This window comes from Thermobia domestica, chromosome 14 (genome assembly GCF_964235325.1).
Source record: "Thermobia domestica chromosome 14, izTheDome1.hap1.1, whole genome shotgun sequence".
Taxonomy (NCBI): Eukaryota; Metazoa; Arthropoda; class Insecta; order Zygentoma; family Lepismatidae; genus Thermobia; species Thermobia domestica.
The window spans coordinates 29,149,118-29,173,434 of record NC_137467.1 but is presented as its reverse complement, the minus strand read 5'-3'; the positions used below and the strand labels follow the sequence as shown (position 1 = coordinate 29,173,434).

The 24,317-nt window shown below is 31.3% G+C and overlaps 1 protein-coding gene across 1 annotated transcript in view; it reads left to right on the top strand.

The window, feature by feature from the left end:
* Positions 1–23,347, top strand: part of rdgA (retinal degeneration A) — a gene marked incomplete in the record, with an annotated part of 666,123 nt that extends 642,776 nt beyond the window's left edge. The window contains 1 exon segment of the mRNA XM_081737830.1: positions 748–23,347. Coding sequence (XP_081593956.1) covers positions 748–797 — 50 coding nt within the window.
* Between the last annotated feature and the right edge of the window lie 970 nt (positions 23,348–24,317).

The window sequence follows — 24,317 nt, the reverse complement described above, 5'->3', positions numbered from 1 at the left end:
TGAAGCAGTGTTTACCCTATGATGATAACGATAAATTTACCTTGGAATCTTGGCCACGTAAAATACCGTTTTGTTATTTTTCTTAACTCTTTCGTATTCCGATATGAGAAGCAGATGTTCTGTATTTGTGACTGGAGAGAAAGAAGCATGTGTTCTCACGATTTGTTCTTGGAGGCCAATGGCCAGAACACTACCCTGACAAAGGGGTTGTGAAGGAAGATGTGAATAAAAAAAAAAGTACAGGAATTTAAAAAAATGGTTGTACGTATTTGTTTACCATGTCTGTTTTGGTAAAACCATTAGCTATATCGGTTCCTTTCATCAGTGGGAATCTTTAGTAATTCCAGAAAATTCTCAACGTTAAAGCTAACCATCTCAATTGACAACTATTGGCACCTGACGGCTTGTCGAAAGGTAGCGGAGGTTTTGAGATATGAATTCCCTTATGATTTCTCAAAATATCTTTTGCTCCGAGGAAAACACTTGTAGCTCATTCACAAGAGGTAGTTAACCACAAAATTAGAATGTGCATATGTGTCAAAAAGGATAAAAGTAATACTAGAAATCCTATTATAAAAATACACCAATCATACTTATTTTCTGTAAGTTGGCCACTTTTCAATGGAAGCGATGGTGGCTAACATAGACAGGTTTCAATGTATATATTTTTTGATGGACTCTGTATAATTCTCTTTATCTTAGGTCGTATAGTTGTACAGCACTTTGATCGTATTGTTTCTTCCGTAGGTCAAGAGCATTTCCAATTGGTTGCTGAGGATATGGAGACAGTAGTCTGAAGATGGCGTTGTGATGTCATGTGATGTGATAATCTAAATAGTTTAACCACGGTGATCATGTGAGAATAAACTCATTGCTTTGTACTCAGGAAAACGAAAACAATAATAATAACAACAATACACATAATAGTGATAGTGAAAGCATGCTTGATGCGTGCTCTGTGAATATATTATTAATTAGTTTTAAAATGAGCTGAGCTCTTCTGTTGAAAATGCTGAAACATATGAACTAAACTGTGTTTGAAAAGAAAAACCATACGATACGACGTCGCAAAGTAACATAGAACAACGGAAAGTTAATTGTTATTTTTATCGAAGCATTATGTAAAAACCGATGAGCTTATGTTATGTATGTATGTTACTTCAGAGAACAGTTACGGTAATGATCTCATGTGTTAAGAAGACATAGGTGTGTGCGTGTGTTGCGTTATATATATATATATTGGGTGACACGACCGAGTTATTGTTTCATAAATGACATTAACAAATAGATAAAAGGAACTTTCGTGAAATGCCCCGAGAAAAATTCGTTACATATAAGTGCGTGCAGTAAGATAATACCATAATATGTATATATTGTGAATATTTTTTTTCCATATAACTGTGAACAGACAATGCTATATGCGGCATACTTATACAGATATATAAATAAATAATAATAATAATAATAGTTTGTAACATAATATGTCAATATGTCAATTGAAACAAGTTTGTGACCTATTCGAAACTTTTTTGCTTGTTTGTTTCTAAAAGAAAATACATACATAGAATCTCTATTTAATGGGTAACCGTTCAGTTATATATAGCTTGAACGCTTACCAAATGTTATGCTCTTATGAATTTAGAAATTTCAAAAAAAGAAGAAGAAAAAATTCAATCTTGTGTAAATAATTTCTTGATGAGATTTAACGTTTAAAATAGTAATATTAATAATAAAATGAATGTTCATGTCACTGTAAAACGCAATACCAGTGGCAGATCTCAAATTTACTGTAAACAAGAAAAGAATATATATTTTTTTTCTTGGCGATGCGGGTTAGTAAAAATTGACCCATTAGAATTACTGATTAATGTATTAGATTAACGTGATGTAACATTGTTTTAATGTTCGTTCCCATCCAAATATAGTTTTTACATTGTTTCCCAACTCTAATAGAAAAATAGATCTGGTATCTGTATATATCTCTATATATAGACATATATATACATACACACACTTTATAATTGTGCTGAGGATGAAGTGTTCTCCATATTTTTTCTTTCTTTTGACTTAAACAAAAAAAGTAATTCGAACTTTCAAAACTATTTTTAACCTTTATATTGTAAAAATAAATATCATGGTATGTTTTATACATTATAATCATTATTATAAATAATGCTAGAAACAGTAGATAATGTGGAACAAGTAATACTATCTTGACGCTATGGTATTTAGCCACAAATATAAACATATACATACAAATATGCTTACTTAACTATCTATAAAAGGAAAATATAGAAGCAACTACCATTTGTGTGATGTAAGTGAACTAAAACTATATTATTTTTTATTTTTTCAACAAACATATACATTTATTATCAGGCTTAACAATTTGCTATTAGCCTAATATATTTCTGTAATTATTAAAATATTTTCTCTTGAGCGTAAAATAAATATAAAGAGGCTTTGTGTGAAGGCGCCATCTTGAAAATCGAAATAGGCAGCACTTCAACATAAATTTGTACTGAATATTTTCCGTTCTTTCTTTGACCTCACATTGAAGAAATGTTAAATTAATGGAGAGATTTGTTTGGTGCAGCATTGTGAATATTTCACCATCGCCGGTTAGTTTTCATTCGTTATAATCTCTTATAAAGCTCCTTCCTGTTTTGCAGAAAACAAAAGAAAGAAGTGTGGTATTTGTCCTATTGTTTACCAGATGCAACGTTCCAATCGCAAAAGCACTGAGACCATGCCTTACAAACAATGTGATTTCCGTCGATTTGTCTAATAAGAGGAACTACTGCCTTCTCCCAAGACATGCGTCCTCAAATATATTTTTAAAAAAATAGTAATGAGTTATCTTACTTCGAAACTGTTCGTGTTTCATCGTCAGGGATGAATAGGTATATCAGGGTATTAGAGGATTATCAAGACACAAAGGGATAAGATTAGCAAATCTATCCTATTTCCGTCAAGTGATTACAAGAAATAATTATAGCAAGGCTACAATATTATACGTGCTAACGTTCACTGTTGCAAATAAATTTAGAGATCTCTTGCCCCAACCACTACTCATATTCCCCCAAACAACCCTCGGCTCATCTTAGGCAACACGTGCGTTGTCATTCTCTTCAATGTTGCTGTATTTCCATAACACTGTATAGACCCTGGCAGTTTGCTCACTGAAACTAAACCAAATTCAGCATTAAACAAAAACAAAAACAAAAAAGCAATGCATGAAAGATAAAGAAACAATAGAGGGATGTGGCAACTTTGATTTTTAGGTAACAGGAGTCATAAATCTCTAACAAATGTCGCCAAGAACAGCAGGTCGAGTTTTAAGAACTTTCAGATTCCACACACACACACACACAAAGTACCTCTATCCATGTCTGCTAGTTTATTTTTTCGTACATGTTCGAAAATGTGCATGTTTAGATGTTATTAAAATAACAGATAGGAATCTAACTTTGTCTGCTATTGATATAGAAGTTTCAAGGGCTCGGACATAGAACCAGACAGTATTTTAAATAAAGTAATGCGTATGAGGTGAGAATTAAAAAAAAATATATATATATAAATTATATACTATTAACATGTTTCTTTAATATTTTTTACTACTACTACTACTTCAAACAACTGTTCTTGGAAAATTCTTGTCTTCGCTGGAATGTAGGAAAAGAATCGCATGCCAAGTAAAAAATGCTTGGATTCTTCTAAAGGACAACATTGCGTCGAAAGCAGCTTATTTGTTCCACGTTATCTGAATATAAAACAGCACCAGTTTTTCCTTCCTATGATGTTAAGTTCTAGGAAAAATGTTAAAATAAACTATCTGAATATGTCCTTAAAATTACTGAAATAACAACTGGACGGATATTATGAGGCCTTGAAAATTAAATTTCAAAATATTTAAGATTTTTGTTTTTATATTTAAATAAAAAGGAAGAAACTTTAATTTCTCATAGAATTTTCCCCTCTTAATAATAAAACCTAGCGTTCAATTATTTCCGAATTTTAAAGCCATAATGGTAGCATTTACGTCTATGAAGAGTAATACAATATTGTGCTACAAAACTAATGGAGCACAGTGTATGCGAAATTATATTTTTGGTTTGCGAATTATATACAGCGAAATCTGAATTCGGCTGTTTACAAGCAATATATTTCTGACGATATGAATTATAGTTTCATGAGCTGGGCAATTTAAGTAAATAACAAAATTACGATGCGCTATTCTTTTGATACTGCTTTTGTGGTCAGTGAATTATTTCCCTACCGTTTTTGGTCTCTCGAATATCAGAAGGCTGGAAAACAGTTAACCACATTTTTGATAGCTATTTCTTCGTATTCTTTAGCTGAGTTGAGTTGATTTTGAGTTTACCGTCCCTTTCAACAGCCAGGCTATATGGGACGGGACCTACTGATTAACGTGGAATCCGAATCACATGAGCTTCCGTCGGGAATCGAACCCGGGTCTCCCATGCTAAAGGTGCGTTTGGCTACGAAGGAGCTGAGTATTCTTTGATTGAAGTTAGTTATTGAGTGTTGTAATTAAATCGTTGTGTACTTGTTCAAGTGCATAGTTAAATATCGTAATGCTAAATTGCAGCACGCAATCCGCCATTTTTTTTCCCGCTCCAAAATGGACATCGCCAACTCATGCAGAAGACTGCACGTTCCTCATAAAAGAGCGGCTTCTGATTACTAATACATTGCCCTAATCATAAAAATATATGTGCATAGTTTCCAAGTCTAAATTGAACAGATATATACCCCAAATAAGAACATGTCCATAAAGTTTCACTGTACCTGATATCTAATATTTTCTTTGAAATTTTCTCTCTAATCTAACCAACGTTAGAAATAGTAATAACAATAACCCTGAAAAATTGTTTGCTCGGATACGACAAATTCAAGTTAGCAAAGCTTAAAAGATATCACATTGTAGAATAAACCAATTGCACATAGAAAAATATTACAATGTGTAGGAGAGTCTATAATTATTATTGCTCTTGCAGAATGAATCAATTGCACATAGAATTAAATATTAGAATATGTAGGAGAGTCCATAATTATTATTGCACTTGCAGAATGAACCAATGGAATTAAATATTACAATATGTAAGGGAGTCCATAATTATTACACTCCAGATAATAATCAGCTTTCTTCACATGAAAAATTAAAATTTCCATTTTTCTCTCAAAATCATGATTTCAAGAATCTCAAGAAATTTCGAAAGTTCTCCCACTTAGCGAAAATCGGAAAGTTACTTTTAAATTTTAAATTTTTTATTTGGCAAAACTAATTTTATTTATGATATGTTTCATTTATAAATAAAAATTTATGTGAAGCCGATTACTTACCCACTTTAGTAGTGAAGATATAAATTCTGAAAGCTTTTCTACAATTTACTTTTTCTTTAAAAAAAGAAAGAAAGAAAAGAAAAGAAAAAATGCATGCAGCTTCAATTATTAGTGTACAGCTTTTGGTACTTGGAATTTCGTTACTTAATTATTTGCAAATTTATGTTCTTAACTTTGTTACAACATGATACATTCATACCATAAATTTAGCTAATGCGTTTTAACTATAAGTTTCAAACCGTTTTTGTAATTATTTTATTAGTAATTTCTTATCCCAACAAAGCAAAACACAAGTATCTCAAATGTATATAAGAATACTAATATTGCATGGTTTTGAAATAAAGATTTAGGATGAAAAGAACATGATAAAGTTACGAAAATAAATGCATATCCGAACTATATCCCAACAATAAATGCATATCCTTTTATCTTTAACTAGAGAGTGCTCCCGTAGGAATTAGGAAGCATGTATGCTTTCAGGGCTTCTGGACTCTTGTTTGATCCTTAGTGGATCAGATACAAGTACGTGGGAGTGTCACATACTTGGTGCTGAAGTAAGAGACACTGAACTACAAACAAACAAACAAATCACGGAACGAGTTGACTAATTTGAGCAATTTTAATAACTCTAGGTTACAGAAAACTATACTGATAAGGTGAGTATACAGTTTTTGTTAACGAGTATACAACTTTTTTTTTCGGTAATTAAATTGTGGTAAATTATGTTATATTGCTTTTATATTTATTTCTGCTGTGAGAAAGATCTCAACCAATGTTGAAGCTCCGTCGAATCTGAATTGTTAGGTTGTCATCTTGGTTGCGAACGACCCGGAGACGTTTTCAAGTAGAAGCTCATGCTAAACTATAAATCCAGTCTTATATAGCCTTGGTGTTCAAAATGAACGCGAATCTCCTCCTCAACCGAGCAGGAAAAAATTAAATTCTCCGTCTATCTGCGCAGAGAGAAAAAACTGAATCTACCATTGTGGCTTGCGTCTCAGCACATACGTTGTTTTAAAAGAAGAAAAAATTAAATCAAGCAAATTGGTACTGTAGATCTTTGTATAGAGGTAGAACTAGTTTACTTAATATGCATAGAAGATATTTCTGTTTATTTATGAAAGAAGAAAATAATCAGTGTTCTTATACACAATGACACCAAAATATCGAAACCTCATCTATTATATATATATATATATTACTATTGCTACTAATATTCTACGATTACGTTGTTTTATAGTAGAAAAATTAATGTCCATAACTTGCCTTGCACTCAAAAACTACTAACTTCTGATCATGTATATATACAAGCTTTGAAGCAACTTTAACTCTGTTCCCATGTCGTATTAGTGTTAAGGTAATGGGTTATCCCATGTGCCAAGTAGTTTCATTGAAACCTACTTTTATTAAAGACTTAAGAATGTTGTACATACTATATATATATAAGATTTATATATGCGTATACAAACTGTATTTAAAAAATAAGGTACAAAATGAAACTATAGACAGAACTTCCAAATAAAAATAAATTCATAATAAACACAGCTTATCCTTTCAAAGCGATAAGTTGCCGACTGCATGATGAAAAAATGTTGGGTTAATTACTGACGAAACTTCAATTTCACATCCTCTTGCGAAAATTATTATTACCTTTTTTGGTGGACCGTATATATGACTCTGTTTCTCTTTTCATATTTCATTAAATACGAAAGTTCAGGAAATGAATGAAATAAACAATGAGCACAATAACTTGAATGCTAAGACAGTTATGAGGAAATAAGAATGTTAGTGTAAGTGTGTAAATATTATTTTAGAATAATCTAATGCTCTTCTTGTACAATACGTATAATAATCAGCCTCCTTCACATACAAAATTAATATTTCCTTTTTATATCTGTACCCAATTTCGCAGTTGATGACTCCCTAAATGTTTGTCAGTTTCCTGTATCGTTATGAAGTTGTTATATATTTTAAGAAATTTATGCAGGTAATTGTAAATCTTATGATTTTGCTTTTATTACTAAAGCATAGTTATACATTAGGTTCCATGATTGAATTACAAGTTTAAAAGGAAAAAACATGGCGTAATAGCACATTTGAGGGCCTATCGCTCCAACGCCATCTGTCAGCGATTGGCTGAACTACTTCCAGCCTAGCAACGCACTGCGTCGCTCTATTAGTAACAGTCGTATCGGAAGTTTTCCAGATGTAGTGGCCGTCACGTCTTTCATTCACGTGACTCTCCAGGTTGCCTCATGACACTGGGTGGACGCCGAAAATTGGGAAGCACCGGCCGGGAATCGAACTCAAGACCATGTGGACGTGAGTGCAACGTTCTAACCCCTAGACTATGATGACCCCTAAAGTTGAAAAGAAAGTAAGGTAAAATTCGATAGTAACCGAATCTATCAGATATGATAACCACTAAAATAGAAGGATTGTATATGTGGTCATCATATATCAAACGTTTTGGTTAATTCTTACCCAAGATGATTCACGATACCTCATAGCATAGTGTGGCTTCCATTAACTAGTTACTACTTCTGTTGTGACGTCATGTTTCTAATACATAAAGTATCAGCATAAAATCTTCTGTAATTTGCTTCTTACCGAAAGAAAACACTTCAGGTATCTAATCAAGAATTTTTATCTTGTAGATCTTTCTTGTCCACTACAGCGGCGGCAGTTTTCCGCTACAGTAAAGAATTTTAGGAATTAGCAAAAACGATATGAAGAAAAAAAATTGAAATTCTAAGTTTTAGAATCATTCTGTATTTGCGAAATGAGTTTTAGTTAATAATTCCGAACGATTTCCGGCACTGATTCAGCTTATTTTCCAAAACGTTGTTCTCGCATTTTTGGCAGTTTCATATGCTGGCGTCTGAGCTAATGTGGAGTAAATGCCGAGACATCCAAAAAGATGTAACTGGAATGTTATTGATTTGGTACTTGAGCTTCTTTTAAAATCTGGAGCATAAGCTAAGAAAATTAGAGACTTGGTTAAATGTTCAGCTTTAAGAACGCTGGATCTACTTCAATTCATTCGATAAATAGACGTGTAAGTGATTTCTTCCGTCTTCAAGGGATCAAGACAAAGCGACGAGTAGCGTGGATTTCAAAAAAGCCTTTCTCGATTTCCCAAAATCAAGGATTTATAAATAGAAAACCATGCTTGTTCATGACAACATATTTCTTTTTTCCTATGACATCACCATATTTCCGATGACTACGGAGTCGTATTTTTCGATATTTTGTTGTTTCGTTGTAAGATCTGACAGAAAGAAGAAAGTCACCCGATTACTTGGTTATTGTCCGTATTGTACATTTAAAAAAAAAAAAAAAAAAATGCATGTTATCGTCCTAGATTTAATGATTTCCAAAATTCAAAAAAGTTTATCTCTGTAATCTGAAAGAATCTGCTTTTTAAGACCTATGTTAAGTATGGATTTTTTTTATTTTGGTAAGTTCTGTCTGTATTTTCATTTTGTACACTATTTTTTTTTTTATAAAAATAATAAGTTGTATATAAAGAATTATAGAGATAAATATATATATATATTGAAGAAAAATATGTATATAAATATGTTATACTATTTCTCACTCAGAATACTTTCAATGCCTTGCAATATGTTCATATATATATTCATAAGGTGTAGAATGTTCGGATGAGACATTGTAGGAAGATGCACTACACTGAATATATACACATGTTATTAAGTGTTACGTGTGTGCGTGAATCTAGATATAAGTAGCAAACTACACAATATTTCTATATACAAATATATAAATGTTGATTTCTCAAAGTTTAAAAAAAAATGAACTAAACTTCCATTTTCTTGCCTTGGAATGTAGATCCTAGATCTGGTCTGCTCAAAATGATTCTTCAAGTTGTGATAGATGTGTAATGAAACACACTTTTTGCCCCCTTAAGTTAACGTTCATATTCACTGAATTTTTCTTTGCCCTTGTTTCAGTGATGGTTTTGGTGAGAATGCTATTTTTATGTTTGTCTTTTTAATCATGCGTTATACATTAAGTAACAAAAACAAACAAACAAGAAAAAGCCTCAGAAGAATGGGATATTAACTTCTTGATAAAAAAAAAGAAAGAAAAAAATATATAAATAAAAATATTTTAATTTGATGTTGTTAAAAGCTAATGATAAGAAAATTGAACGGCAGAATGGAACCTTTTCGTCGACCGCAAAAACCCACGTAGACTAGAATCGAATCGGCGACTCTGTACGTCATATTGAGCGCTCTACCACTGAACCAACGTGCCTTTTCATTAAATTTGTACCGCTAAATTTGTTACTTTTGTGTTTCAATGAACAAATATTATTGTAAATCCGATATAGAATTATATATATATTTATTACTATTCTTATTTTAGTCAGGAATTTCGTTATGGACGTTACTTATAAGAATCTATTGAATTACAGTAATATGCGATGTACGATTGCATAAAGTATAAATATCAGTCTTGCACTAAAAAATTAAAAATACCAAGTTCTTGTCTGTAAATTGGACACATTATTTTTTAGAATAACTTAACGATATGGATCTTTGCCTCGTGTCTGCCTTCTAGCCCAAAGACCAACTCTTCTTGTGGGATATACCAGATATAACTGCGTGATGTAGAGGGAGTAACGTGTTCATATGGCATATTTAATGTTTTTTGTCTGGCACAATTTTCTGAAGCTTAAAAAGTCCTATCTCTCTAGCCATTTTTGTATTTATGGTTTTTCTTTCATTTAGATCGATTTGAAGACTGGAACATCACTATACTGTATGCATTTAAAAGGTAGTACGATCAATAGTTGTAGCTCCTGTTAATTTCTTTCACTTGCTTAGATTTTGACACTTGTCTTCGCAGCCGCTAAATTCCTCTTAAAGTTTTTTGAGTATTTTCAGAATAATATCATCCTGGACATAACTATCTTCTCTGAAACTGCAATATCTTCCATGAATGTAAAAGAGGATTTTTCTCAAATGAATATTATCTTAATTACATCCAAGTCATCTTTGCTTATGCGACCAAATTGTCCAATGATGTTCATCACAAATTGTGCAGTGGGAGTAGGACTGCCTCTCATAGAGTATAACACAGATAAATGTGTGAAGTCAAGGGTGCACCGATGTCTTCATTCTGCAGTTGACACTAAAAGCAAGAGGTGATCTAGAGACGTGGAAGGTATACGGGCGTACACAAGGTTTGTTTTCCGGGTTTGAACCTTTGTTGATCAAGATATAGAAAAAAAATAAACATTTACGATATTGAGTGAATTCGGGAGCTTGAACGCCTCCCTTTCCATTACGAGATTGTGCGTACGCCACTGCATATGTATGTCGGAAAATATGTTAAAATTGTGGAAATTGCTTTAATAACATATTCGTGGTGATTCCCGGCATCTTACCTTCCAGTAAAAATGCACTGTGAATACTGTACATTTCGATTTCGATTCGCTTTGGTGGTTACTGTATTAGAAACCACTATTTTATATTAATATATTACTATATTACTGTACATTTTTTTCTTTTCTTTCTTTCTTCCCATCCGTCTCATGGAAGTCAGGGCGATTCTCTGAATTAGGTTTTCCTTGTGCTTCATTGCCATGTAATTATTTCAAGTGAGACGCCATGTATGTAAGAAATGAAGAACCAATTTATATATTATATACATCAAATCACCGGAAATTTGAAATCATCGAATTATATATTTCAAACCATCGAGTTACAATTACAAAGCAATAATAAAGCGTATAAAGTCCAGAAAACTGTACTTGCAACAACAACAACAACAAAAAAAAAAGAAAAAAAACTACATCATTGAAACGAAATATTATTATATTATTATGATTTCAGAATATATTAACTTGCGAGATTTCTAGAAAATACCCACTTCACATATAGAAAACTTGGGAACTTAAAACATGAGATTAAACTTAAGAACTTGTACTGAATTTATGAACATTTTCAATGGAATATAAACACATTTTAACCTATTGCATTTAGTTTGATTTTTTAAAACTTCCTGATTGTTAGAATTCTTTTGTATTAAAATATATTAGGAATCAGAGCCAGATTTAGGGGGGAAGTACACCAGTGCACGTGCACTTTCCCTTCGTTGTAAATATACACTATCTAAAATGAGAAGCTAGCACTGAAAATAGCAACACTTTCCGAAACTTTCTGCCCTCATGTTTCTGTTTGGAGCTTAAAACAAAGAGGAGTTTTGCAAAAGCAATAGTTCAAGTCAATTTTCTGAAAATTGAAGGAAAAGAATTCACCAAGCAAAGCAATATAACATTTGTCAAGTAGGGAAGAAAACAAACCAGGAAGACAGAACACTTTTTCCTGCATATCACTTGCGACCCTCTTGAAAATATCCCCCCCCCCCCCCGTCTATGAATCAGGTGTAAAGAATATTGTCACATGTCACTTTGAAGAGTTTCAATGAGACTGGTTATTTTCGTAGTTATGGTGCATTCCCCCGCTCTCAGAAAATCCTGGATCCGATCCTGTTAGGAATATTTGGTTCGGTGATATACAATATTATATATGTGTTAATTAAACAAAATTTAAGAGGAAATATCCCATTCTAATGACGCATAAAAATACTTTAATAATACATGTTAATTGGTATACGACATACAAGCACCGTTGTTAAATAATACAAACTGGAAGCAAAATCATGGCTTCCTAAATGATTAGAAATAGCATTAGAATTTTGCGTGTCTGTGAAACTTATGGGAGTTCAGATTTGTAAGAACAATGACCAATATAACAAAAAACAAGACACCAGAATTCAGAAGTGTTCTTCTTGTTCAAGCGTTTCAAAAAGAAAAGATGTGACATATAGTAACATTTGATGTGACCAGGTCAGATTTGTTGTTAGCACTTTCCGTACCGTGATTTACTGCTTTTGTATACCCAATTATCGCCAAAAGTCGTCCTCAAAAGTCTGTTTCTAAATTACCAATTTTGCACTAATGCGTTTAAAAATATTTTGTCATAAGCTGCTGGTCTTTCTACCATGTCCTTTTTTTCTTTTTTTTACATATAAGGATATAAGACTCAGAGAAACAGTGTTGAAGTCCAGAATTCAAATATATTGAAATGTTGGTTTTCAAAGTTAAATAATAATAATAATAATAATAATAATAATAATAATAATAATAATAATAATAATAATAATAATAATAATCCATTTTCTTGCCTTGAAGTGCAAATTGTAGATCTAGTCTTCTCAAACTAGTTCTTCAACTTGCAACAGATCTGTAATGATTTTTGAGGTAAAATACATTTGTATTCACTGAATTTTTCCTTACCGTTGTTTAAACGCTGGTTTTAGTAAGTGTCTTATTTAAGTAATGCCCATGCACTTTAGAAGGGGCATGAGATATTAATTAATTGGTAGAAAAGAAAAAAATTATAAATAAAATATTTTAAATTAATCTTGCGCCTTTAAACTTCTTAGAAGCATCATTCAAATCCTATTAGTGGAAATCAACTATGAAGTAATTACAAAATGACACGTCAGCCATTGTGACATAGTCGTCCATATAGTAGCCAGCCATTGTGACATAGTATTGACATAGAAAATCTTTTCTTCTTTTATTTTATTCCCCACTTCCTCTTCGTAAATAAGATTTTTGATTACAGAGAATTGTAGTTGAATATAACGATAAAAGACTAGTAGTGTCTATCAGTTCCTTTATTTTTCGTACTTCTTTTCTGAAAAGACTTCAGTTGTACCAATCAATATCTTTATATTTTCCGTACTTCTTTTGTTGGAAAGACATTAGTAGTACCAATCAATTTCTGTACACTCTTCCTGACTTTTCTGATTTTCTATCTCTTTCTTCTCGTCACTGCTTTTTTCTTACTGGCTTTCGTTTGTGTTTCTTAGTTTGCTTATCAAATTTTCTGTGCACTAAAATTTTCTCTAGTCCAGTATCTTCGTAATATTTTCAATAAGGAACATAAAATTGTATATAGTTCTTAGATAGTTCTCAGTGTTTACCAGCATTTAAGACGCACTCCGTTTTCTTATTCAATTATACGGAAAGATGTTTTCATTGCATATTGTAAGTTTTTTTTTTTTTTTTTTTTTTCAAATTGATAGTTTTAAACAAGAAACATACGTAGGGTCAGTGCTCTTTATGGAAGAATTAACAGCGATTAACTAAATATAGAATCGCATGCGTATCTGGGAATGCCTATAGGATACGTACGTGGAGAGGAAAGCATACATATTATGAAAGGGTAAATAAAGTGGTTGTATTCCAACTGCATTTACCTTGAGTCACTGACCTGTACGTAGCTTGGGGGCTGTTGCTCATTGCAAAGATACAAGGAAGACATCAAACAACATAGAATCGGCTATACTTATTGAAATTAAAATAATCAAAATGTTTGTATTGTTGTATGAGACGCATTCTATTTTTCAACTTGTTCTCAGAGGGGGAAAAAAAGGCCGACAATTTGCTATTTTGAAGAAAGAAAAAAAAGTATTGCTGCTTTACATTTTAACTATAATTCTGCTTTCCAATATAGTGGATAAGTAAGAATTTCCAAAATAATTTATTCTTTTTAGTCTATAACTTTAAAATTTTTGACAGACATTATCATTATTTTGCGGTTGGCACTACACTAATACTGTTTGTACGACATTTCTCTAAACAACTAAAATTCTGTATTTCAATGCCCAAATAACATTGTTTCTCTGTAGCAAAAAAATCTCTGTGGAAACACTGACGAAAGTAATTGAAGGGGCTGGTGGATGTAGAGATATGTCCAAATAAAGATACCAGGCCTTATGTAGAGTCGTTTTTAGCATTATATTAAGAGCTTCACTAACACGTGATGCTAACGTCCGCATTTAGAAATACGTTCATAAAGGTAACAATAATTTATGTCAAAGAAGGCTACCTACAACGTCTCCGTAGGGTTCCCAAACACAATTGCCGAAATCAATATATAGTGAATACGTCTGTCTTACCTAGATTTTTCTCAATGTGTTTGGACAGCTCTGAAGAGATGTCATAGCTGGTCTTCCTTGATATAAATCGTTGTTAACTTCAGGAATGTATTTCTAAATACGGATGTTAGCATCAGACGTTAGTTAAGCTCTTAATACATTGGAAAAAAAAAAAAAAAAAACGACTCTGCATAGAGCCCACTGTATTTAAGTAAATATTCAAAATCTGATTAAAGCAAACAAATTTATGTTAATACTTGTTTTACAGTTTCTACACATGCAGGGTATCGCACAGACACAAAATATCATCTTCATTTTATAAAATCATACATTATCTTCATGTAAGGTATCCACACATCTTCATATCAATAATATCTTCATGCAATATATCACACAACCACCTAATAACTTCATCTCATAATATCATATATATCTTCATGCAAGACCTCGCGCCAACACAAGATAACATCATCTTCTTATAATGTCTTAAATAACATCTTAATGCAAGATAATTGTCTGACGAAGCCAATGCTCTACAGTAGAGTACCGAAAACTTGGCCTGATGTGGACCGAAGAGTGGCCGAGTTTGTGAAAATGCCGGGTTATCGGGTATGAGGTTAAAAAAGAATAAGTGAGAGTGTTTCCTCAGAAAGTACAGTGCTGTACTTGTATGTGTTGGTTGCTTGAAAATACAAGAGGATAAGCTGCCCAAATACCCTTAAACAAAGAAAAAGTTCATACCTTATGAAGGTATAGAGCCTTTACTATATATTAAAACAAAAATTAATAAATACACTCTGTAAATTAATTTATCTGATAAGAAAGACCTCAGAAAAATACTTTGGGAAGGCATAAACGGGTCTGCGCGCGTGATTTTTTTTTTTTTTTTTTTTCGCTCTGCCAGGGTATGGCTTCGTTATCCGGACTGCCGGGTTATCGAATGCCTAGTTTTAGGGACTCTTACTGTATTGCGAAACTGTAACACAAGTTATTAATATAAGATCTTTTGTGCTTTGGTAAGATTTTGGACTATCACTTAGTTCTACATTAGATTTAAAGGTAAAGTGGATGGTATGTAAATATTGTGTTTGTAGCAACTTGACTTCCAGTTATTTTTTTTTTTTTTTTCTTGTATTTATTACGAACCTTATCATTCTGTTGTTAAGTTTAAAGTGAACCCAAGTCCCACAACCTCAACTAGCAGCTATACGTAATGACACAAAGTTATAATAAACATGTTACATAACCCTTCAATCATGTTTTAGCTTTCGGTACGGAATTTGTCAAATAGAACCTGTGTTTAATGATACATTTTAATTAATATTGTAAAACCGAAATACACTACATCAATTTGATTCAATGCTATTTTTTAAAAATAAATCTCAAAATCATCAAACCCACTAGGCACATAAATATGTTCTAGTAATTTTCTCAGTATAATGTAAAATTAAAAAATGTAGTGTGTGATACTGCTTCATTGGTGACTGTAGATTTTTCTTTCTCTAAATTTTATGAAGTGTGCATAACTTCTTTGAAAAGAAAAAAAAAAAAAGCTGTTAGATTACTTGTTAGTTCATGTTAGAACAGTAATGAATCCTGTTATATGTCAGAAAATTGTTCTTTTCATAAGAACAATACGAAATGCTTTGGTAAAATGTTTTAATTCCTGCCAAAATAGATATGTACATAAATATATATCATTGAAATAATAGATCATATATGTATATACATATTCTAGTTGTACATACACAAAATTATGCACACACACACACACACTCGTACATGTAAACATACAGTTTAATACACATACATATAAATTTCTTTTTAAATATATATGTTTGTGTATGGTGAAGAATTAACGAATTTCTCAAATGTTTGTAAATATTTGTATTTAGAACTTTCAAATTATACGAGTACATGGAGATTGATATATTCCAAGATGCGCTTGAGTGTGTATAAGGAACTATTTTATTGCTATTTTTGCATCATTGCATACTTTCTTGTAGATCTAATGGGTACAAAAAAAAAAAAAAAAAAAAGCAATTTAAAAAATTGTTGTGGCCAAAGCAAAAATATTATGGTGTTTGTAACTTAAAGCTATTTCCAGTGAAGAAGACTGATTTTGAAGAATTATGGGCAAAGAAAACATTAAATTCGTTACAGCATTTGGAAAACTGTAAAGAAAGAAGAAAGGAAAAAAAACTGTAATTGTATTGTCTATAAAGTCCTATTTTATGTTTTAGTTTTACTTCCTTCGTTTCGTGCAAGATTATGTGTTTGTTATGCTATGCAATGCTATACATATATGAATATATATAGTATATATAAGAATTAAAAAGTTAGTGCATATCACAATATGTTGCAAGAAGGAATAAAAAAAAGGCGAATACTACCGACAATCACATATCTCCCATGTTAACTTAGGTACTGGTTGTGTTTTTTGTACGTAACTGGAAATTCTTTCCTTTTGCTGTGAACTATTTTCTCTTCAACTTTTGTAGTATAGTGTACCTATTTATTGCAAGTGTATTATACTAGATTTTTGTGCGTGTATCAGTGTATACAGTGTACGGGAATAAGAAATTCATAACTGCGAGCTTTCAATACATATAATCAATCCAGTGTTTGTAAGAAAGTTAGATCTTTTGTGGCTTTCATCTATCGACAGAAGTGGAGAAAGAGAGGTTTTGCTTTTATAATCAAATGGACTTTATTTGGTGTCAACTATGAGTGATTAGTTTGAAGAGAACCTGGTTAAATAATTAAAGTAAGTTTTTTTTTCTTGTTATCTGAGTTTGCACTTCACTCAATCTGTATTTACAAAACAATTCTTCTGATCGTCCTAAGTTTTTTTTTTTTTTTTTTTTTTAGTTATCTGAGTTTGCATTTCACTCAATCTGTATTTACAAAACTTCTTCTGATCGTCCTAAGTTTTATTTCCTAGTTATTTCAGTTAGCACTTCACTCAATCTTTATTTAGAAAACAATGTTCTAATCGCTCTACTTTTTCAATACATATATTGAGTCTCTCTATTTTTTTATCAAGTATATCCTTATCCGTTCCTTATTATTATTATTATTATTATTATTATTATTATTATTATTATTATTATTATTTTCAGCTTTTATTCTGATCCCTTTTACTTTCTTCCAGGTTTATTCCAATTCGTTCTGCTTTTATCCCTTTTATTCTGACTTATTCTATATAGTCATGTTTATTTTCGTTCGTTCGACTTTCTACTCTATTCTAATTCACTTTGAGCCACTTTACTGTTTATTCAGATTCATTTTAGATTCTTCCATGTTTCTCCTGATTTATTGTACCCTCTTTCCAAGTTTATTCTTATTTGTTTTGCTTTCCTTCATTTATTCTGGTTCATTCTACTTTCTTCCCACGTTCATGTTGATTTGTCCTTTCTTTTGTGCTATTTCGAAATCATTCTACATGTTTTCGTGTTTCTAGTTTAATCCTACTAAGATATAGTTTTATTAGTTTATACACATTGTACTAAACATTTTATGTTTTTCTTTCAGCCTTGTTTTTCAGATTCTTTGTTTGTTTTTCTATTCAATCCCAATTTACTTTACATTCCTTTCTTCTTGGTATAAATAAACGATAATCTACTTGGTTTATTTCTGGTACAGTTTATTATCCGACTTAAATCTCTTGACGTTTGGCGAAAGCCAATGGCAAGTAAGAGCGACATAGTCGGATTTCATTTCCTTTCGTAACAAGTATAACGTGAAACAAAAATGGGAGAACGAAGGAAATGCTTCAAACTGAGGAGATGAAAGAATAAACACTGGTTTAGATTGACTTGTATATGAAAAAACAATCTTACAATAAAATAATGAACCACTGTACATAGAATCATGCTTTTCTCCCCTCATTATTTAGAAATCATTTTCCTTTTTCCTAAACATTCACTAACATTCTATTAACAATGACATTTTTGAGTGCAAATAATATTTCTTTCAAGCAGCGAGCATTAGACAGCCTTGCGTAACTTTTATTGGGTATTGCAAAAAAAGGGGTCATGCCTTAAACGGCAAGAGGTTTGAGCCATACAGTAAGTCTGTGTCTATATCGTGCATAGTGCTAACACTAATTTTGTTTGTGATATCATCTGAGTAACTTCTATTACTGATAATTCATATATATCATGATATATATGCATGGGCTTAAAGGCATGTTGTTCACAAACCTAACTTAATTTTTGTTAATTTTTTAACTTAAGCATTTATACATTTTTTACCCAAGGAATATTTAGAGAAAATTTTCAAGCATAAAATATTGTTGTTTTAGTTAGTGTAATATTTTGTAAATATAATTTACTATTTTTTTTTAAAACAAGATATGAACTTTTCTTAATCTAAGGTTGGAGTGAAGTGCAAAATGATACACAAAACTGCAATAAATTAGTATATAAGAAGACTAGAGTGATTTTATGTTAAGTCATTCTCTATAGCATTGAGAAAATAGTTGTACAGTTAGACATTTCTAGCTAGTTTGATGCATTTTTTTTTTTTTTTTTTTTTTTTCGAAAGTGTATAACTGTGTGGTGGTTTCTACCATTGGGTAGTTCCTTTAAAATACCAATGTAGAGTTAAAAATATATCTATAGAATATAATATAAGCGTTAAAATAACAAAGTAAAAGCGATTAGAAGAACTTAGTTACCGCAAATACTTAAAACCTAATGCTAAGCTGTTCAAAATGTAATTTCTAATTATGTAATAGGACAATGGTGCTGGGATCTATCGTGTAGAAGGGTATTAGAATAATATTTAAAGGAGCCAAATTTTAACTATTTTTGCACTATCACTAATGATTTTGTATGAATTGCTACGTCTATTTGCAATAGTCTTATTATGATCAAGTTTACATTTAAACTGATGTTTAATGCGCATGTTTCAAACTAGGGAAGACATCTTTAAACAGTAAATTAAAATATTATAATCTTTTATATGTATATACTTAAAAAGGAAACTTATATTACTGTTACTCACCATTGTACTTTACTGCCAATCTTCTGATGATTTAAGATACAAAATAATTGTTTACTACTTATGAGGAGGTGGTAAAAGTATGCGTTTCAATGTGACTATAAAATCTTAGTTAAGTATTCATTATAACCAATATAAAGTATAAAAAGTATACCAGAATTAATTTATTTATTTATCTGACAAATACAGTATTAAGAAATTTTATTTATTTATTTATTTTTTTAAATGCAAATGGTATTACAGTAATATTGCAGTATTTACGCGAATTCTTTTCTGCGTTTCAAGAGTTAAATCAGTAAGTCTCAGATAGTATTAAACTTCTGTATTAATTGTCTTTTCAAATGGAGTATTTTGTATATTTGAACATTTACAATGTGTTTATTTGAATGGTACTACCTTTTTAAAACACTTTTATCTGATGAAAAAATGAAAAAGAATGAGTCAAACATAATTGAGCGATTATAATTCTAAATATATACTGTGTGAATAATGCGAGTAAAAGTCTCACTCAATCAGATTGGCGCTAGAGTTGCTGTGCATGTATCTCATACAGTTTTTTGACATTATCAGTTGTTGCAAGAACTACTCAGCTACACAGGGTGTTACAAATGTGTTTCGCAATATTTTGAGAATAGATTTCTAATATCAAAATAAGAAAGGAAGTTCATATGGATCTGTGCTCAAAAATGGATAGTTTCGGAGATATGTCGGAAACGTGAAAAAAAAAATGAACTTTAAAAGTTTATAGCCCCACTACTATAGGACTGATCGTAGTCGGATCAAGATATCACTGACGAACTGGTACGTGAACTATTGAAATATCCTTGTTTAAGAGTGCTCCAGTACTTGCATACCAATTTTTAGAGAGATAGGTGAAGAGTAGTCAAGTACTTCCAAACAGTCTCTCTCTCTCTCTCTCTCTCTCTCTCTCTCTCTCAAAAAAAAAAAAAGTGCAAGTACCTGAGGTTTTGAAAGATGGATATTTGCATAGTTCACATACTAGTTCCTCAGTGGCGTCTTGACCTGACTACAATCTGTCCTATAGTAGTGGAACCATGGATCTTTAAATTTCCTTTTTTTTTTTTTTTTTTTCACGTTTTCGGCACCCTATAACTTCGAAACTATGCACTTCCGACCACAGGACCATATGAACTTTTTTTCTTATTTTGCTGTGAGGAATCTATTCCCACTGTAATATATATATATATATATATATATATATATATATATATATATAATATGAGGTCGTGCGTGGTAGAGAAAATGAAAAATAAATGAATATCGAAATGAAGAAGTACAAGACCATTGAGAAAAGCCTAACGAAATAAGGTCATGTGCACCACACATTCTCACGAGCTGGGATCAAACTTTTTTCGCCTCGCGTTACGGGCTATATCATTGAATCATAGTGCTCCTACGCCAACTTAATGTTATCTATTTAAAAAAAACAATAGAAAAAAAACGCTCAATTACATTTTGTCTCACTGGATGCTACTCACAATCTTCAATTATACTTGTGTATCAATTCATACCAACCATACAATTGTAACAAAGCGGACGTACTTCTCTTTCAAATCTATTGCGATGGTAATTCATTTGTTTCCGTAAAAATATACAGTGAAGCTTATCTAAGGTTGCTATTATTCAACAAAAATATTCAACTTATGAAGTAATAGTAATATATAGCTGTATCAATATGATTCTGCAGATATAGGCCATATTAGACAAGAATCTACTTAGGTAAATACCTGTTAATTGTCATACTGTCGAAAATACTGCAACTATTCACAGAAGAAATTACTATATAATAACTTATTTTATCCCCATTATTTATTATTAAAATTTGTTAGATCTACATTCCTATGTAGAGATTACTGTTTTATTTTTTAGCAATCGTGCATAGTATACATTTTTAAACTTAAAATTTTTGTTCTTAGCGGGAGTAGTGTGTAGCTACACCATAACGTGATATGTTTTATTTTCTGTTAAGGTAATTTAAATTTATGAAAAAAAAATATATATTAGATATCTAATGTGTTAAAAGTCATCTGAATATGACTGAACAGATGGTGTAGATAGTTCATATGATTCCTTGTTTCCATGCTGAAGCATTTGAACGTCTTTGATACATATAAACACATTGCATTTTTTTTAAAAAAAAGAATTCGACCTTTAAAAAAGAATCTAGATCTTGTAATGATATTTTCGTATTGCAATTAATATTAAAAAAAAAAAAAAAAAACTGTAACTAAACTTACATTTGCTTTGTCATTTTAATGACTCCAAAAATTCTACGTGTACTGTTTGAGAATTTGAAATGAAAAATATATATTTTATTTTGTTGACATTTGTGTTAAAGAGTTCGTATGATCAGACGAAAAGTATTTTAAGCCACACAGTTCAAATAAAAGATTAAGTTTCTAAATTTATATGAATTCTAGTTCATGTGCTGCCTAGTATAACAAACCTGCTTCACTAGTTGGCACAATACTAGCATAATCGCTTATGATGAAAATGTATTCCTAGTATTTACAGCATATTTCTTGCTGATAAAATTGTTGGATGGATACAACAATTATATACAAACATCTTTGATTTTATTAGTAGCAATGTAGGCTAGAGAAATATCTAAATTTAGATCCTCAAATTTCAAGAGATTTATTATTATTATTATTATTATTATTATTATTATTATTATTATTATTGGTAGTAGTAGTAGTAGTATTTGACATTGTTTACATTCCCCATGAAAGATAAAAGCGTTGTCCCACACTAAACGTGTTGATAAAATTGTATTTCTTATAACATTCATGTAAGAAAAATGAAGTAAATGTTCTGATCTGGAGTTTTGTGTGATCTACTTTTATTAATAAGTTATAATTTTTATTATTCAATTCTTTTCGTCTTCTTTAGTACACTTATTCATTTAACAAAACCAGTTTCCGTGCTGGTATTCTTTTTAAAAGATCACTGAACTATACTTTCCAACTATGAAAAATTTTCACAGAAACAATGCATTCATCATAGCTTCATTTTTTTTTTTTTTTCGTATGTTTATGATACTTCATTATTTTCTCCACTTTGTTTTTATTTTCATTGTCGTATCGTTTTCTGCTATATATATTCCATCTAATTTCCTGTGCTGACGTTTATTTTGAAGTTTTGCTTTAGGTTTTTAATGTACAAATTCCCAGAAGTAGTGAATGCTGGTTATGCTGATTGCATTGTATCTTTTCTATAAATGTGTTTATAGAAATATCATAACGAGATCTAGAATTTTTAAAACAAAATGTAGTGTACATTAAAGAAAAACAAAAACAAAAACAAAAAACAATAGATTATGTAGTATATGTAGGCAGTTGTGGTAAAATTTGGATGAAGGGATGTGTGAATATAAAGGTTTATATTGACTGCTGCAATATAGCTGTTTGGACTGGACTACTGTACCTCCTCAAGACGTGTTCTCTCTCACTATCACTATTGCTTCCATCTGTGTACTACACTATCATTCATTCGGGGCTAAGTTTGCACAAAGTATTAGTACAAGGATTAACATTATTATTATTTTCTTTTTTAGATTCCTTGTTGTATAGTAATGTATAAACAGCTGCTTGAAAGTTTACAGATTGAAGGCAAAATAAATAAATAAATAAATAAATAAATAAAAAAGTCTTGTACTAAGGATTTGTGCAAATTTTGCGCGAAGAGAGTTCTTTAGTACTGCCTATGTAAAAAAATAAATAAATAAATAAAAATTGCCACCATTTTGAAAGCGGCTCGTAGTGTATCAAATAACCTAAGAACAGAAATACTTCGGTGTTAATAAGCGTTTGTTATTGAAGGTGAACAATCTCGAAAGCTATTTTGTAATAATAGAAGAAAGAGAAAAAAAATCTGTAGTGCTCAAAACTTGTATATATTTCCTCTCCTTCCCTTGTAAGTTATTATTACTATTATTCAAAGTAATAAATTCTCTTGTATTTTACCATGAGTCTGTACTTTTTGTTCCTCTCTCATTTTATTACAACTAGTATCTGTGTTATTGCTAGAACTATGTACGAGGGTGATTACAAAAGTTCTAAATCAAACGTCGTTACATTAATATATATATATAGGGCGGATCCAAGGGGGGCTATAGGGACTATAGCCTTCCCCTTGAAGCTCAGATGTACATTGGATAAAATGAGCTTGAATCCTGCTTTACACTGGATAAAACGACAAAATATGGTTTAGCCCCTCCCTTGATCATATCCTGGATCCGCCAATATATATATATATATATATATATAATATACGAGGGTTGTCCACAAAGTAAAAAAAAACGTTAAATTTCAGCACGAAACTTTATTTAGAAAGCCACAAGACCTTACTCTACTTTTCTGTGTAATCGCCATAGTTGTCAAAATACTTGTTATAGCGTGGGACCAGTTTTTCAATGACGATGTTATACCCATCTGCCGGCAAAGATTTGAGCCAGGCTGACACTGCTTGCTTGAGTGCCGCATCGTTTGCGAACTGTTTTCCACTCAAAAATTCTTATGTTTTGGGAAAAGATTCATGTAACGTGCTCAAAGTGAAACGTTCGTTTTCCTGATTTTTTTTTTCGACTTTTTCCTTCAGTTCTTCTGTAACAAGTGATGACCCCCCACTCTGATCTTCATCATGTACGCTGGTCCTTCCTTGATTAAACATAATGCACAATTTTCTCACTGATGATTCGTTCATTGCAGTATCACCATAAACATTCTTTATTTGCCTATAAATTTCAATAGACCTAACTTTTCGCGTGTTCAGAAAACGAATGACACTCCTACTAGACTAACTTGACATTTGGCAGGATTTTCGGTTGGTGCTGCTATTTTGAATCGCTGCAACAATTAGTGTGACCGCACAGCATTGAAACTCGGCTCACCCTGAGATAAAAGAGTGAGCTAACTGACGTGCACACGATCACAATGTGG